The sequence below is a fragment of the Notothenia coriiceps genome, unplaced genomic scaffold (assembly GCF_000735185.1).
Source record: "Notothenia coriiceps isolate Sejong01 unplaced genomic scaffold, NC01 NC01_scaffold00024894, whole genome shotgun sequence".
NCBI lineage: Eukaryota > Metazoa > Chordata > Actinopteri > Perciformes > Nototheniidae > Notothenia > Notothenia coriiceps.
The window spans coordinates 173476-187098 of record NW_011357595.1 but is presented as its reverse complement, the minus strand read 5'-3'; the positions used below and the strand labels follow the sequence as shown (position 1 = coordinate 187098).

The 13623-nt window shown below is 40.8% G+C and overlaps 1 protein-coding gene and 1 long non-coding RNA gene across 3 annotated transcripts in view; one reads left to right on the top strand and one right to left on the bottom strand.

Moving 5' to 3' along the window:
- LOC104955865 (uncharacterized) overlaps positions 1 to 3266 on the bottom strand; it is a 23379-nt gene extending 20113 nt beyond the window's left edge. The window contains exon 1 of the long non-coding RNA XR_799491.1: positions 3181 to 3266. This is a non-coding gene — a long non-coding RNA (uncharacterized lncRNA). The remainder of the gene's footprint in view (positions 1 to 3180) is intronic.
- Positions 3267 to 7408: 4142 nt separating this feature from the next.
- Positions 7409 to 11105, top strand: nptx1l (neuronal pentraxin 1 like). Of its 2 annotated transcripts, none has more exons than XM_010783255.1 (5): positions 7409 to 7903; positions 8141 to 8348; positions 8995 to 9239; positions 9345 to 9520; positions 9902 to 11105. In XM_010783255.1, exons 1-5 carry the CDS (start codon positions 7475 to 7477, stop codon positions 10125 to 10127), a joined length of 1284 nt encoding a protein of 427 aa, XP_010781557.1. In that variant the 5' UTR covers positions 7409 to 7474; the 3' UTR covers positions 10128 to 11105. The 2 variants fall into 2 exon arrangements, with proteins under 2 accessions (XP_010781557.1, XP_010781556.1); XM_010783254.1 differs by having other exon boundaries at positions 9345 to 9524; positions 9906 to 11105.
- The last annotated feature ends 2518 nt before the right edge of the window (positions 11106 to 13623 follow it).

Below are 13623 nucleotides of genomic sequence, written 5' to 3'. Positions count from 1 at the left end.
CTGGGCTGTCAGAAGAGGGGGAAAAAAAGAGATCTCCGTCCTCCGTGTTTTATTCTTATAGAAGTAAGAAAAGAAGTATGGGCAGAAACCCTCCTTTTTACACAGCAGTCCAGACATAGACATCAAACGGCGACACATATTCATTTGCAAGTTCCTTTGGCATAAGGGCAGGGATATCTAGATACGTTCCAAGGTTTGACATAATGAATTATGTTACTTTTAAAGCAAGCAACGGGAAGTCTTATTCGCTGCATTTGTGGCAGACTACAGCGCCACTTACAGGCCTGGCATATGTACTACAGCGTCTCCAGCGCTTTCGAGCGGCAATGGCCAGCCGTGGCCCAACCTCTTATTCCCCTGATAGGTGGAGAATTGACCAATAGCCGTAGCGCCACCGTCCTGACGTCAGGGCAGTGTTCAAATCTGGATCAGTCTGTATCAGATCCGTTGCAGCCCCTTTTTAAGAGATTTGGGTATGGAGGAAAAGAGAGAGGGTTGTGTTTTCTGACTCTTGGTGAGTTCCCTGGAACACCGGGGACACATATTCATATATAAAAGACGTACAAAAGTGCATTTTGCATGATAGGTCCCCTTTAAGTATGGCATTTTGGCCGACGCCATCTTGGTTTTAGACTGTCACCATCTTTGTTTTTAAACCAGGAGTAGAAACAACAGTGGCACGGAGTATAACTGAACACTTTTGACATTGTCAGGTGTCCTAAACGCTACTATATTAACCTACATGAACTGGAATTAAAACACACTTTGAAAACGCTAAAAGTCCTAAGAGAAAATATGTCAAACAGCATGGTTGTGACCTCACTCTAAATGTGACCACAATTCACAAAATGAACATCAAGCTGTACAACAACATTTGGAGTGTGCATAAACTAATCAGGAACATGTTTCCTGAGGTTTAGTCAAGTCAGAAGTAGAGTCATTTTCTCATAGTCTTTAATGCAATTGGTCTTGTTTTTGCAGCTAGTGCAGTCGCCTCAAATACAAATAAAAATGCAGGTTTAAGGCATTTCCGCATTGGCTTCAGTTTTCAAAGGGAGAGTTTGCCATTTTCTTTTTCCCTCTGTACCTGGCAAACCTGCTTGATCTTGCAATCCTATATTTTATTCCAGTCTACACCCGCAGGTACCACAGGTTCTTCTCTTTTTCAAAAGCTTTTTTGGAGCCAATGCAGACTTAAAAACCTGAAGGCATCCCTAATGACATCACAGGGTTATTGGGTTATTGTTAAACTCCCCCTGAGCCACAACATACATTATAAGTATGTCCCTGGAATTTAATGTGTAATATTGGTGGAGTGCCTTTATTTATGAACATAGTGGTTTTTCTATCTATCCGCTGTTAAAGAAATAAAAAAGTGCCAATAGAATGTCATTTGAAGAAAGACAGGCATAGACCTTGTCCAAACATGTACAAGACAGCAAAGGCAATCAAAGGTGGTGCATTGCAAGAAGCTTATTCATATACAAATACGAGATGATAAAGCTCTCCATGAATACAGTATGTGAGTGCTGAGAATGCGTCTCACAGTAGATTAGATCAAAAAATATAAAGGCTGAATGAGTGAGCTGTAAAAGCCCAGGCCCAACAGTAAATTTGGCGATTCTGTATCCAATCATCACATACTCAGGGTAATGAAATACCAAAGAAAAAAGACCTCCATGTGCACATTGTTATATATTTCCTCATCATCTTCAGCAAGAGGACAGCAGAGTCGCATCGGCACAGCAAACGGTGCCAATGTCAGATGATGCATCGTATCAATTTCAGATAGGCACTCAGCTTGTGCAAAAAGGAACGATAATTAAATCACAACCTTTAATAAAACATAAGGACAGCAACCATACTGTGCGAGAAACTCCATCTGGAGAGCATGTGGGAAATAACAAAAAAGGGGTTAGTGATTGGATGTTATGATTATAAATGTCTTTGTCTTAATTAGCCTCCCTGGGCTACTTTTTTTACGCGGTGCTGGCAACTGCATGACATTTCCCTCGCTCTATTGAGCTACTGCATACTTAAGTTCCAGTGACCCCAAAATGGCAGCTGTTTTTCTTCTCTGGAAAGGCGGCCTAATTAGTCTTTTGTCCAGAGGAATGATGATACCGTCAGTATTTATCAGAGACAGCTCCACACAGTGGTTGCACTGACATGGGGAGCATTCATTCAATTCAATTCAATTGAAGTTTATTATATAGCCCAAAATCAAAAATCCTATTTGTCTCAGAGGCCTTCACAAGTCAACAAACACAATTGTCAATGTATGTAAAAACAACAAACGTATCTTATAAGATCAATGTGAAAATACCAATTTAAAAAGAAACATAACACAATGACACAAATACAGTTCGAGTACAATAAATACAATTCCATAAAACGAAGGGTCCATGAGGATGTATAAAGGGGGTTTCAAACCAGTCTTAACTGTACGATGTACTACTGTATTAAGTGTTGGTGACCTCTGAGATCCTCAGCGCTTCACTCATATCTTTACATGTAGGTATGCAGCTAATTATCTGTGATTGAATGTGTATCACTGCTAAATGTCTCCTGGATTCATCAGTCTTTTTACTGATCTGACAAACCATACAAATGTCCTGCTAACTGTGTTTTTAACAGCCTTGAGTCTCCAATGTTTTTATGCTCAGTTAGATCAAAAAATGATGATTGCAACATTTGAAAACAATCTAAAAGACAGAAACCAGAACAGCAATTTTAAAACAGCTGAATTCCAGAAATATAATAACACTTTTATTAACATTTTACCATTATGGTTTTCTTGGAATTAAATGGCACCGTCAACTGGGGCTGGGTATTGTTTAAACTTTTTCAATACCGGTGCAAGATGTATTTTCAGAGATACCAAAATGATGCTTTTTTTGTAATACCTCACAGTGAGGAATATTAAAACAATTTTTTATTTAGCAAAGGATAACCACATCCTGTGCCGGAACCAAATCCAAAGTTGGAAAAACATCTAATGTTTGCACGGTTTGCAGAGTGGCTTCGACAGGCCGGGGAGTGTTACGATTCGTAGACACAGCGTACCTCCCTATCTCTCATCAATTTCCAACTAAGGCTCCAGTGGGGACCTTGATCCCTGAGTGTCTCTCCACCTCTGTTTCTTACTATCTTACTTGCTACCCTTTGCCCTCAACCTACTCTAAGGGAGTGCTTGTTCTTCCCTTGTCTGTCTGTGTCTGTGTATTCTCTTGTTCCGATTAACCCAGCCAAATTGTTTCTTGTTTTGTGTCTATATCTACGCCGGGATCCGGAGTCGAGGCTGATCTTCTTGCTGTGGTCCTGCGTCCTGGATCCTCTATCCTGAGTTCTGGATTAAGTCGTGGACTTCGGGTCGTGGCTGAACCTGTCTCTGTGGTCCTGCCTGGGTCTCGTCATGCTGCTTCCCTGAAGGCTCCCACAGGATTGTAGTTGACATCTTCTTAGATTCATCTTCTTGTTACAGACACATGCATTTCCTAACATTTGGATATGCTGCAAAATGTATTATCTCTTTGATTTACACACGGCATCTATTGCACGTCTGTCCGTCCTGGGAGAGGGGTCCCTCCTCTGTTGCTCTCCCTGAGGTTTCTCCCATGTTCCCCTTTAAACTGTGGGTTTTCTCCGGAAGTTTTTCCTTGTACGATGTGAGGGACTAAGGACAGAGGGTGTCGTTTTCTCTCATACTGATATTCTGAACAATCTGTGCTGTTGTATTTGCTGTAAAGTGTCTCCACTGTAGGCTATTTTTATTAGTACAGCACTTTGGCTCGACCAAAAATCGTTTATAAATGTGCTATATAAATAAAACTTGATTTGATTTGATTTGATAATTATTTATCATTGAAAACAAAAAACATAGAATGATAAAAAAAAGTTAGGCTGTTGGAAATGTAAGTTTCAATATAGAGCGTTGTGGTGTTATCACTTACATGTGCCTCTTTCTTTGGTAAAAACATCTATTTATAAAAGGCAACATGGAATCCAACTCAAACCTTTATGACAGTATGTACTAAGATCAAATGTTCAGTTTACAGTATTTAAAGAGCCCTATGAGGTTCTATTTCAGGTTTCATATTAGTATTTATTGCCTCTATTGTGACAGGTTTACCTGCTTTATCGTTCAAAAAGGTTTTTTTCTCATACATCCTGTGATGAAGCACCTCTTTTCACCCTCCGTCTGAAACCAGAGCCCAGTCTGCTCCGATTGGTTAGCTGCAGCCGACTCTGTTGTGATTGTTGTGAAGTGTTACGTAATTATGTCATTATGTCTCGGAGGTAAACAAAGGAGTCACATTGGAGAGAAAACCCAATTTAAAAGGCGATTTGGGATTTTAGCCTTTGCATACCATTCATACCAGTCTGTTATTAATGCACGAAAAACCATAAAAAAACCTACAGTACAGGAAAGGGTAATCCCCAAAAAGCATAATTAAGTATTTTTTAGTATTGTGTTATTCTATACACAGCCTTAACAGAGAAAAAGCATCTAACAATCACTGGATGTTTTCCGCCTTAATGTCCGTCACCACACCACAGCAGAAGGTTAGGAGGAGGAAGAAGTCAGAGAGAGAAAGCCAGCGAAGGCAGAATGCCAACCTGTGAAATTACAGCTATTGATCTCGTGTGCTGGAGAAAGTATTTCCAGTGTGTTTGAATGCATTATTAAGGAGATGCTGTTCGCCACAACAGGTGGAGGGCGGCCCGGCAGCAGCTCTAACAGCACCGAGGCATTATAGCGTGGAAGAGTCTGATAAGAGCTACTGGCAGCTGTGTGTATGAGATTAGTATCTCCAGTGTCACAGATTGTTGTGCCGTCATGTCTAGCACAGTCACTTGGAACAACAAATAATAATTCCATCCAAACACCATTATTATTTCATGCACACCGCGGCTAACAACATTATAAATTCAACAGCATTACAGTGGGTTTTTTTTTTTCTTAACCACAGTGTAACTCCATATGCTTACAGGGTGAACTTGTGGCATTCAGAGGAAAATGTTAATTTGAGCGACTGAATATGCTAGAAAACAGCAGTCTGTTATTAATGCCTGTAGGAGGAGAGGAGAGGAGGGGAGGAAAGGAGGGGAGGAATGGAGGGGAGGACTGGAGGGAGAAGTACAGTAGGTGATGGAGAGAGGTAGAGTCTGAGTGGCGGAGAGAAGCGAAGGTTTTTCTCTTTAAGCATATGGCTTTGAGACTTGTTTGTGTGGGAAGCACTAAATAATGAATTCATAATGAGAGATAGACTTTGGACCTTCTGCAGCGCTACTTTCCCACAGGCTAGAAGATGTCTGGGCTTTTCTGCCTTTTTATAGACAGAAGGATAGACTCAAGCCAAACTAAAAACTACTTTTGGTCGTTTGTCTATTCTGCTCATTAAGCTTCACAACATTTTGGATGATGATATTAAATCCCCTTTCTAAGGATATGGAAAACTTTGGTCTACTAAGTGTTATGATAACCGGCAAACATTTACCAGATGGTTGATTTTGTGAAAAGAAGAAGTTGTTTACTCGCATGTATTGCTCTTGTAGGTCAGCTCGCTTTTACACTTCTTTTCTGTGTATTTCTTTTTACCCAAAAGCAATAAGACCTCTGCCTGTGTACGGGGGTTTCTGCTTTTTACATTTACAAATAAAACTGCTTCTTGGTGTTGATCTTGCACCTGAGTTTCCTGTATAACTCCATTTATCTGTTTGCAAAGTATTTAGGAAAGCAGCCCTTCAGCCCTCTTTGTACGTTATGCCACACTTTAAAGCCCCCCCAAAAATGACTTCCTCTCGCCCCCGTAAGCTTTATTTTTGTGTTTCATAAAATCCAAAAACAGTCTTTCAACTCTGGATTACGAGACAGAGTAAAGTCACTAAAACCTCCCGTAATTTTCATTCCTCTTAGATATTGCTGCGTCATTAAAGCGTAACATAATCCACAAGAGACGTCAAATAAACAATCTGTTAATGCTCACAAAACAAAGTTATGTCAAATATTATATCACTTTTTACTTTGCCTAATGTACTTTAAGATCATCACGTAATAACTTCCTTAAATCCAAAAATGGTTACCTAACAAAAAAATCGGATATGAGAGTTCAGGATGAATCAATATTTATGCAATGGTCAATTATTCAATCAAAATGTCCCAAATGCAACATTAGGTCCATTATCAGTCGCTAATTAAATGTGTACAGTAATACATTATATTCCACCTAGAGATCTGAAAATAATTTAATCTACTATTTATTGTTACTATCCAGTAAAAAGGCACCTGCAGCTATAAAGCATTTAGCTTTACAGACCTGCTATAAATGTAATAATTAAACTGTGACCCACCTAACCTCCTCTCTCCATCCCCTTTGTTACATGCAGATTTTAGTCTCATGCGCTGTACCTCTCCCCCGCGTTCATCTTTCCAAGAGAAATCCATTTTAATCTGAGAGCCAATATGTTTTCATTATTTATTCAAAAATGTTTTCATTATATTTTCAACATTGACCAGAATAGATAAGAGCCGAGTGGGCAACGGGAAAACATAATAAAATTGTCCTTCCTGAATAATAGATAGGGTAAATTGCTCGGGGACAGATTATCATTTGAGAAACTGAGAGAGGTGATTATAGCAGTGATGTGGAGAGGAGATCTCCACTGCAAGAGAGGAAGGGAGTACGGTGTGTGTGTGTGTGTGTGTGTGTGTGTGTGTGTGTGTGTGTGTGTGTGTGTGTGTGTGTGTGTGTGTGTGCGCGTGGGTGTGGATACCTTAGCTATGAGTTTGACCTGAGAGATAAGAATAAAAAAAAAAGAAAGGAATGAAAACAATAAAATGGGTATTTAATGCAGTATTCTCACAGAGTAATGCTGCACACTATGAGCTAAAGAAAGTGAAAACATCACCAACAACTAAGCAGCATGCTCTCTGTGATAATGTGATGTGGTCAGAGCTCCCCATTGTGCTGAATCTGCGGGGAATCCACCGACAACGAATTGCAGTAACTTCTGATCTGCAACCACCTACAGTGTCTGTGTATGTGTGTGTGAGAGCGACTTTTCTGTGTGCGCAAAACCAAACAAACACAGCTTTCTTTCATGGCAATCCACCACACAAGCAACCCCACTTCACTGCCTACAAATGTCCGCTTTCCAGATGAATAATATACACAGCGAGGAATGACAAATAGTGTGAAAATGATGAAAGATTTAACGTGAGGGAGGCTGAAAGCGAAATGGGTTTCATCTCCTGAATGTGACGCGGATCCTGGAGCAGATTAAACAGGGGCAGCGCGATTCCCTCCCCTCCGGTCGTGATGCAGTGAACCAGCTCTGCGCAGAACCAGCTCGCTGTATAAAAGCGGGCTGCACTTCTACAGACGGATTACAACAACAAGGGGACAGGAGCGCGTCAAGCCACTGCGGCTCATCATCCAAACACCACTCAGCACCCAGCACGGACGCAGACATGCAGGCCACCAGGATGGGAATCTGCTGGAGACTTTTTCTATGTTCATGCCTGTTTTTGGAGAGTTCGTCTCAAGACTTTGGCGCACAGACGCAGTTCATTTGCACGTCCGTACCCAAGGATATGGACATTTGCGCAGCCACTTTGCAGAACAGCGTGCCGGGGAACGACTTGAAGACCACTGTTATGCAGCTGCGGGAGACGGTTTTACAGCAGAAAGAGACGATCATGAACCAGAAGGAGACGATCAGAGAACTGACCTCAAAGTTGTCTCGGTGCGAGAGTCAGAGCGGCGCCGAGCCCGGAGGCAGGAGGAAAGAACCCGGGAGCAAAAACACTATGGGGGATGTATCGAGGGGCCCCGCGGACACTTTGGCGCAACTATCACAGACTTTACAGTCGCTGAAGCAGAGATTAGAAAACCTGGAGGTAGGCTGCAGCTATTTACACACAGTGCGCAAATTATGACTCAAACTCTTTTTTTTAACTAATATAACAATAATAGTTGATTTGGGTCTCTGATTGCCAGTGTTATATTAAATGTACCATTTTTTAAGCACATCAAAATACATATTAAGTTTCTCTTTACTGCATAGAAAAAGTAAATCTGTATTGTCCTCGCCCCTAACTCTTATATGAGTTTAATGCTTCTCCCCCCCCCAACAGCAATTCAGCAGAAGTAACAACTCGGTTCAGGCGAACAGCCTCAAAGACCTGCTCCAGAGTAAAATCGACGACCTGGAGAAGCAAGTGCTGTCCCGGGTGAACACCATCGAGGAGGGGAAACCCACGCTGAGGAATGAGACGGAGCAGCGTGGGAGAGTGGAGTCCACGCTCACATCTCTCCACCAGAGGATCACCGACCTGGAGAAAGGTAATTGGGAAAAGAGGCTTGCGCACAAAAAGTATAAAGGAGATTTAACAGGGTTTGGTGGTTGTGAAAATTGATGCATGATTCTTATCAGGGAAAAAGGCAAGCTATTTTATCTTGTAAGCGATGAAGAATGCACCAGAAAAATCACATTAGCATATTCAGTATAGCATTATAAGCTTTAATGACCTCGGCCAGCAGTCGATTTAATGCATTGCTCATCCGCACACAAAGCTGAAGCAGCCCGCTTTATTCTGCAGATTCCTGATCTAATTCATGCAGATTAAACCATTTCAAACACACAGAGAGAGACCCATCTCTCCTTATGTCTCTGTGAGCCATTTGAGAAGATGTTCTCGTTGGGACAGCGCTGATACTGCACAAAAAAAGAAAATGTACTCATGGCAGTAAAACAGTATAGAGAGAGATGAGGCAGCAGAAGGAAACAAGAGCTGAAGGTTAACAACGTCCTCCTGTGGTAGATTTATCATGGGAGATTAAAGCAAATCTGCTGGATTTGTTGTGTAACATGTAATTCCTGCAGTCTGTAAATCCCCAGGATGTGTGCATTGGAAATTATGTGTTTGACAAAAAGAAAACAGATGTTTCCCTTTCTAAGTGTTTTAAGCCAACCATCCCTTCTCCACAGGTCAGAGAGACAACAGGCCTCTGGATAAATTCCAGCTCACGTTTCCATTGAGAACCAACTACATGTACGCAAAAGTGAAGAAGAGTTTGCCAGAGATGTACGCCCTCACTGTTTGCATGTGGCTCAAATCCAACGCTTCTCCAGGAGTGGGCACACCTTTCTCCTACGCAGTTCCGGGTCAAGCCAACGAGCTGGTCCTCATCGAGTGGGGAAACAACGCTATGGAGATCCTGATCAATGACAAGGCATGGGTGACACACAGTAGAAGTATTTCCGTGTATTGATTTAAAACTGCGAGTGTTCAAGGGCTCACTGCAGCAAACATTCACGTCACATGTATCTCTTTCTAGGTTGCTAAACTGCCTTTCATTATCAATGACGGAAAGTGGCATCACATTTGCGTCACATGGACCACTCGTGATGGTGTTTGGGAAGCTTTCCAAGATGGTGTCAAGAGGGGGAGTGGAGAGAATCTGGCACCTTATCATCCTATCAAACCACATGGCCTGCTGATCCTTGGGCAAGAGCAAGTAAGCACATGGTTTTTAAATACTTTCTACTTCTATTAAAAGCAGCATTTAAGTACATTTGGAGGACATCTGCACTGCTTAGTTCATTTTTAACAGGATGTTGGGGTAGGACACAATGCATTGGGATTATTAAAAGCTAGCAGTAGTGTTTTTATTTCATTGTGAAAAAGAGATTAGATTTCAATTTTCAAATCAATGCTTGTTGTAAATGATATTTAACTGGAACTCAACAAGAATCCCAGTGGATTGAAGATGCCTTGTTCAATTTAATCAATAAAAACAAAATCCAGATAATCCAGGAGCAATTTGGTTCTTTCCAAAAAGCACCCGGAGGAGGAAAATCATATCCTCCTTGATTAAATCCATTTGTCTCTTCCACAGGACACGCTGGGAGGAGGATATGACGCCACACAAGCTTTCGTCGGAGACCTGGCAAATTTTCACATCTGGGATCGGAAACTATCGGTGGGAGAGATTTACAATCTGGCGACGTGCAGCAGCAAAGCGCAAGTGGGCAACGTTTTTGCGTGGATGGAGACAAACCTTGATATTTACGGAGGAGCCTCGAAGTGGACATTTGAAGCTTGTCGCCAGCTCAACTGAACTGCAGGGAGGAGAAGATAAATGCATTTGTTAAAGCCACTTTGTTGTCACAGCATCGGTAAACTAATTTGAAAGATCAGGATTATTTCAATGAATAGCATCTGGGATTTGTTATAGACATCCGAAAGCATCATTTGCGGACACTTGATAGGTTTTTACCACATACTCATGTGGGACAGGTCACTGGAAATGGACACTTTTGGCACCCTGTGGTGCTTGAATGCACCATCAAACCTGCTTATGGTTTGGAAAAAGCAGCCGATATCGCTCCAGAGAGAAAAGGATGCTCTCGAAGACCAAAATGTCAGGCCAGCATCACAAATACAGTAGGAGGTCATGTAGTTTTTAGCAAACAGATGTCACGCAATTCAAAAAAGCTACTGACTTCTTTAAACGTCTTTTCTGTCACGACTGCCAGGGATTTTCACTGTGAAAAAAGACAAGGTGGACTTCTTTAAAAGGAACGTGCTCGTCAAGAGGTCATGAAAAGAAGACGTTGTTTCTCTCTCACTATTCTTTCTCTCTCACCACCTGCTTGACGTGATTTTGTGTAAAGAATGACGTATTTATTGCCAACATTCAAGCCTGAGTGCCTTGGGCTGTTGAAAAAAGAAATCTCAGCACATTCATTATGATTTGCAGAGTGTTTGTGTTTATTTTCATGTATATTTATTTTGAAAATAAGTGTTTCTTGTAACCCTTTGAATGAGGTTGGATTAGATTGTTTATTGTAAAATGCAATTTGTTGATGATATTGACGCATTTTGCAGATGTTTGTACTTCAATGGGAATGTTCTCTGTACAGTAACAGCATGTCTTAACTTCTGTAAATGCTGCGTCAGCATCTATGATCTTTGCTTTTACAATCCAACTTTTGGGTTGAGATTTTATACTGTATTGTTATATGCTTAAAGCATGGCAACACGGACAGATGAAAAAAGCTCTAGTTTTTGTAATAAATTGTGATACTTCATCATATACAGGTGTTGACATATTTTCTTATGAATGCACACTTGATGACACGAAGATACAATTAAATATGGTTTCAAGTAGTCCAATAAGTCGCGATTTGACCTTCCGAATCTTTTCGCTGTTCTCCTGAGTGTGCGTTTGCCAATTGGATCATTAGCTTTAACAACGTGATTACTTGCATGTGAAAGAGCCTATTAAATAACTACAAACTCAATGTAAACTTCACCTGATTAGCACCAAAGGCCACACAGACAAAGTTAGAGGCTAGCTGGTGAACCGGGCATTTAGCAGCTTTAGAGCCAGATATGTATGTCTATTGATGGTGGAGACCAAAAACAGAGATAAAACTAAAGTGAAAATTGATCTTAAAATCCTTATGTTTCCATAAAAACAATGCAAAAAATAATAATAATGTTGCTTATTTTCTACTGGAAATGTAAAGGGCCACCTATTTGCTACAAAGTTAGTCATAAAAACATAAAAAGTTATAATATGTCAGTTGTGTGTTCAGGGCTTCTTTGCTCTGCCCCCTAGTGGCAAGAAAAAAACATTTAGTTAGTACTGGTTTGGTGGCATCGAACATTTTGTCTTACCACAATGAGGTAAACAATGTAATGGCTATAGATAATCCATCACCCAGAACCAAATTAAGTACTCTGCCTTGAGACAACATTTTACATAACGTGAATATTCGTATCATAGCAACCAGATCCACCCAAAGTGTCTCAGACGAACAAACACCGCATCTCTTAAGTGCTCTTAAGCTCCGAGCAGAACCATTTCTAAAGCCTACTTGGCGATTTCAGCTGGGAGAAAAGCTGTGTTGGTTGACAAGGGCCTTAATGAAAGTGGGCATAGCATCGCAACAAGCTGGTTGACAAAGAGCTGCTCTGTCAAATCAAAACAGTACATATAGATTTTCCATTGGGACTACATCTTTAATGGGCACCATAAACAGACCAAAAATAACTCTCATTATCCCAATAAAGATTTTCCCGGAGGCGCACTCACTGTAAAATCGACCTCCCTTGGTAGCTTGAGTATACCTTACAATACTCGGCTCCTATAAAACTGCTACACTGCGCAGTAAATCTCAAATTTGAGCAAATTAATTTAAGAGTGGATCTATTTAATGGCTTTAACCAATGATTTGGCACAAAAGTCTCAGATTTTTAAATGTGAAAATGATATTTAGTTTGTGATGATATTTTCTCATGACAGCTTTTCATAACAGATTTTACATTTTGAGAAAAAAAACAATAGATAGGTTCTTGCAAGGTCCTCATCATATAATTCTTACACAATAAGGTATATTATTGTGGTTTTATTCCAGCAATATCCCACAAAGTAGTGTAAACCAGTACACATATTCTGTGCAATGTCATTGACAGAAACATATCTTTCCAAACTTGTGATTGTGAGTTTATGAAGAGCAGATGTTGAACAAATTGAACTTCCCTCGGCTTTACAAATCCACCATCTTGCTTTAATGAAAATCAATGTCAATTTCACGACAACTTCTACAGGAGTACACTGTACACACACCAGCATCTTAACACACATAAATCAGTTCTGCAGACACACCATTACATGTACACTGTAAGTACACTCTTTTAACACAGTATATATTGTGAAGCTATCTGTCAACAAAAGGTTACCGTTCAGGTCATACAAGTCTCAGACAATCAATACAAATGGACAGCACTCGCATTAGAGGGGATAGCAGGGTCTGAAAGGCTTCCCTTCATTGTTAGCGAGGTCACTGGGTCTTGCCACAGTCGGGTCACATGTCCCATAAATTGGTTTCCATTCTGCACCTCTGAGACGGAGGGACGCCTTAGGTTTTCCCAAGGCACCAGGCGAATTTCAGCACATACCTATCGCACAGCCATTACAGACAGCTAGTGTGACACATCGGGGGTTGGATTTCACTGCAAATTATTTTGTCTGAGAATAAAAAACACACACACAAACACACATACACACAGTATGATCTCTGCTTGAGTAGCCACTGGTGCAGAGGAAGACATTGACTTCCACTCACTTATCCCCACCTACCTGGCCCTGATGACCTACAGAGTACAATTTTCCAAATCAGGTCTTTTTTCTCCTGCCCTAATTCTTGTCAGGTTTATTTTTGGCACAGGCAGAATAAATCCAGGCTGTTGACCTATCCCCAGCTTTCCTCCGGCCTAATTGGTTTGTGCCAGCATTCTCTCCGATTCAAATTAATTTAGAGGAAAGGTCGGATATGAGCAGATTTTTGTCCAACACATCTGGGTTCTCTTATTTCACTTTTTGTCTTAGTATCACTTGACATTATTCATCACACCTGGAAGTTTGAAAAAAACATTTCTTTCCATAGAGAATAGTCCTAACTGTCCTTGAAATTACATGGAGCCAATGCAGACAGAACTGGGCTATTTTAGTAGAATGACAAAACTGTATGTCGTTCAGGAGACCATGTTTTTGCTGCATGTCAAATCATCATGCAGTGCCAGCATCTCAATTGTATTCATCCCAC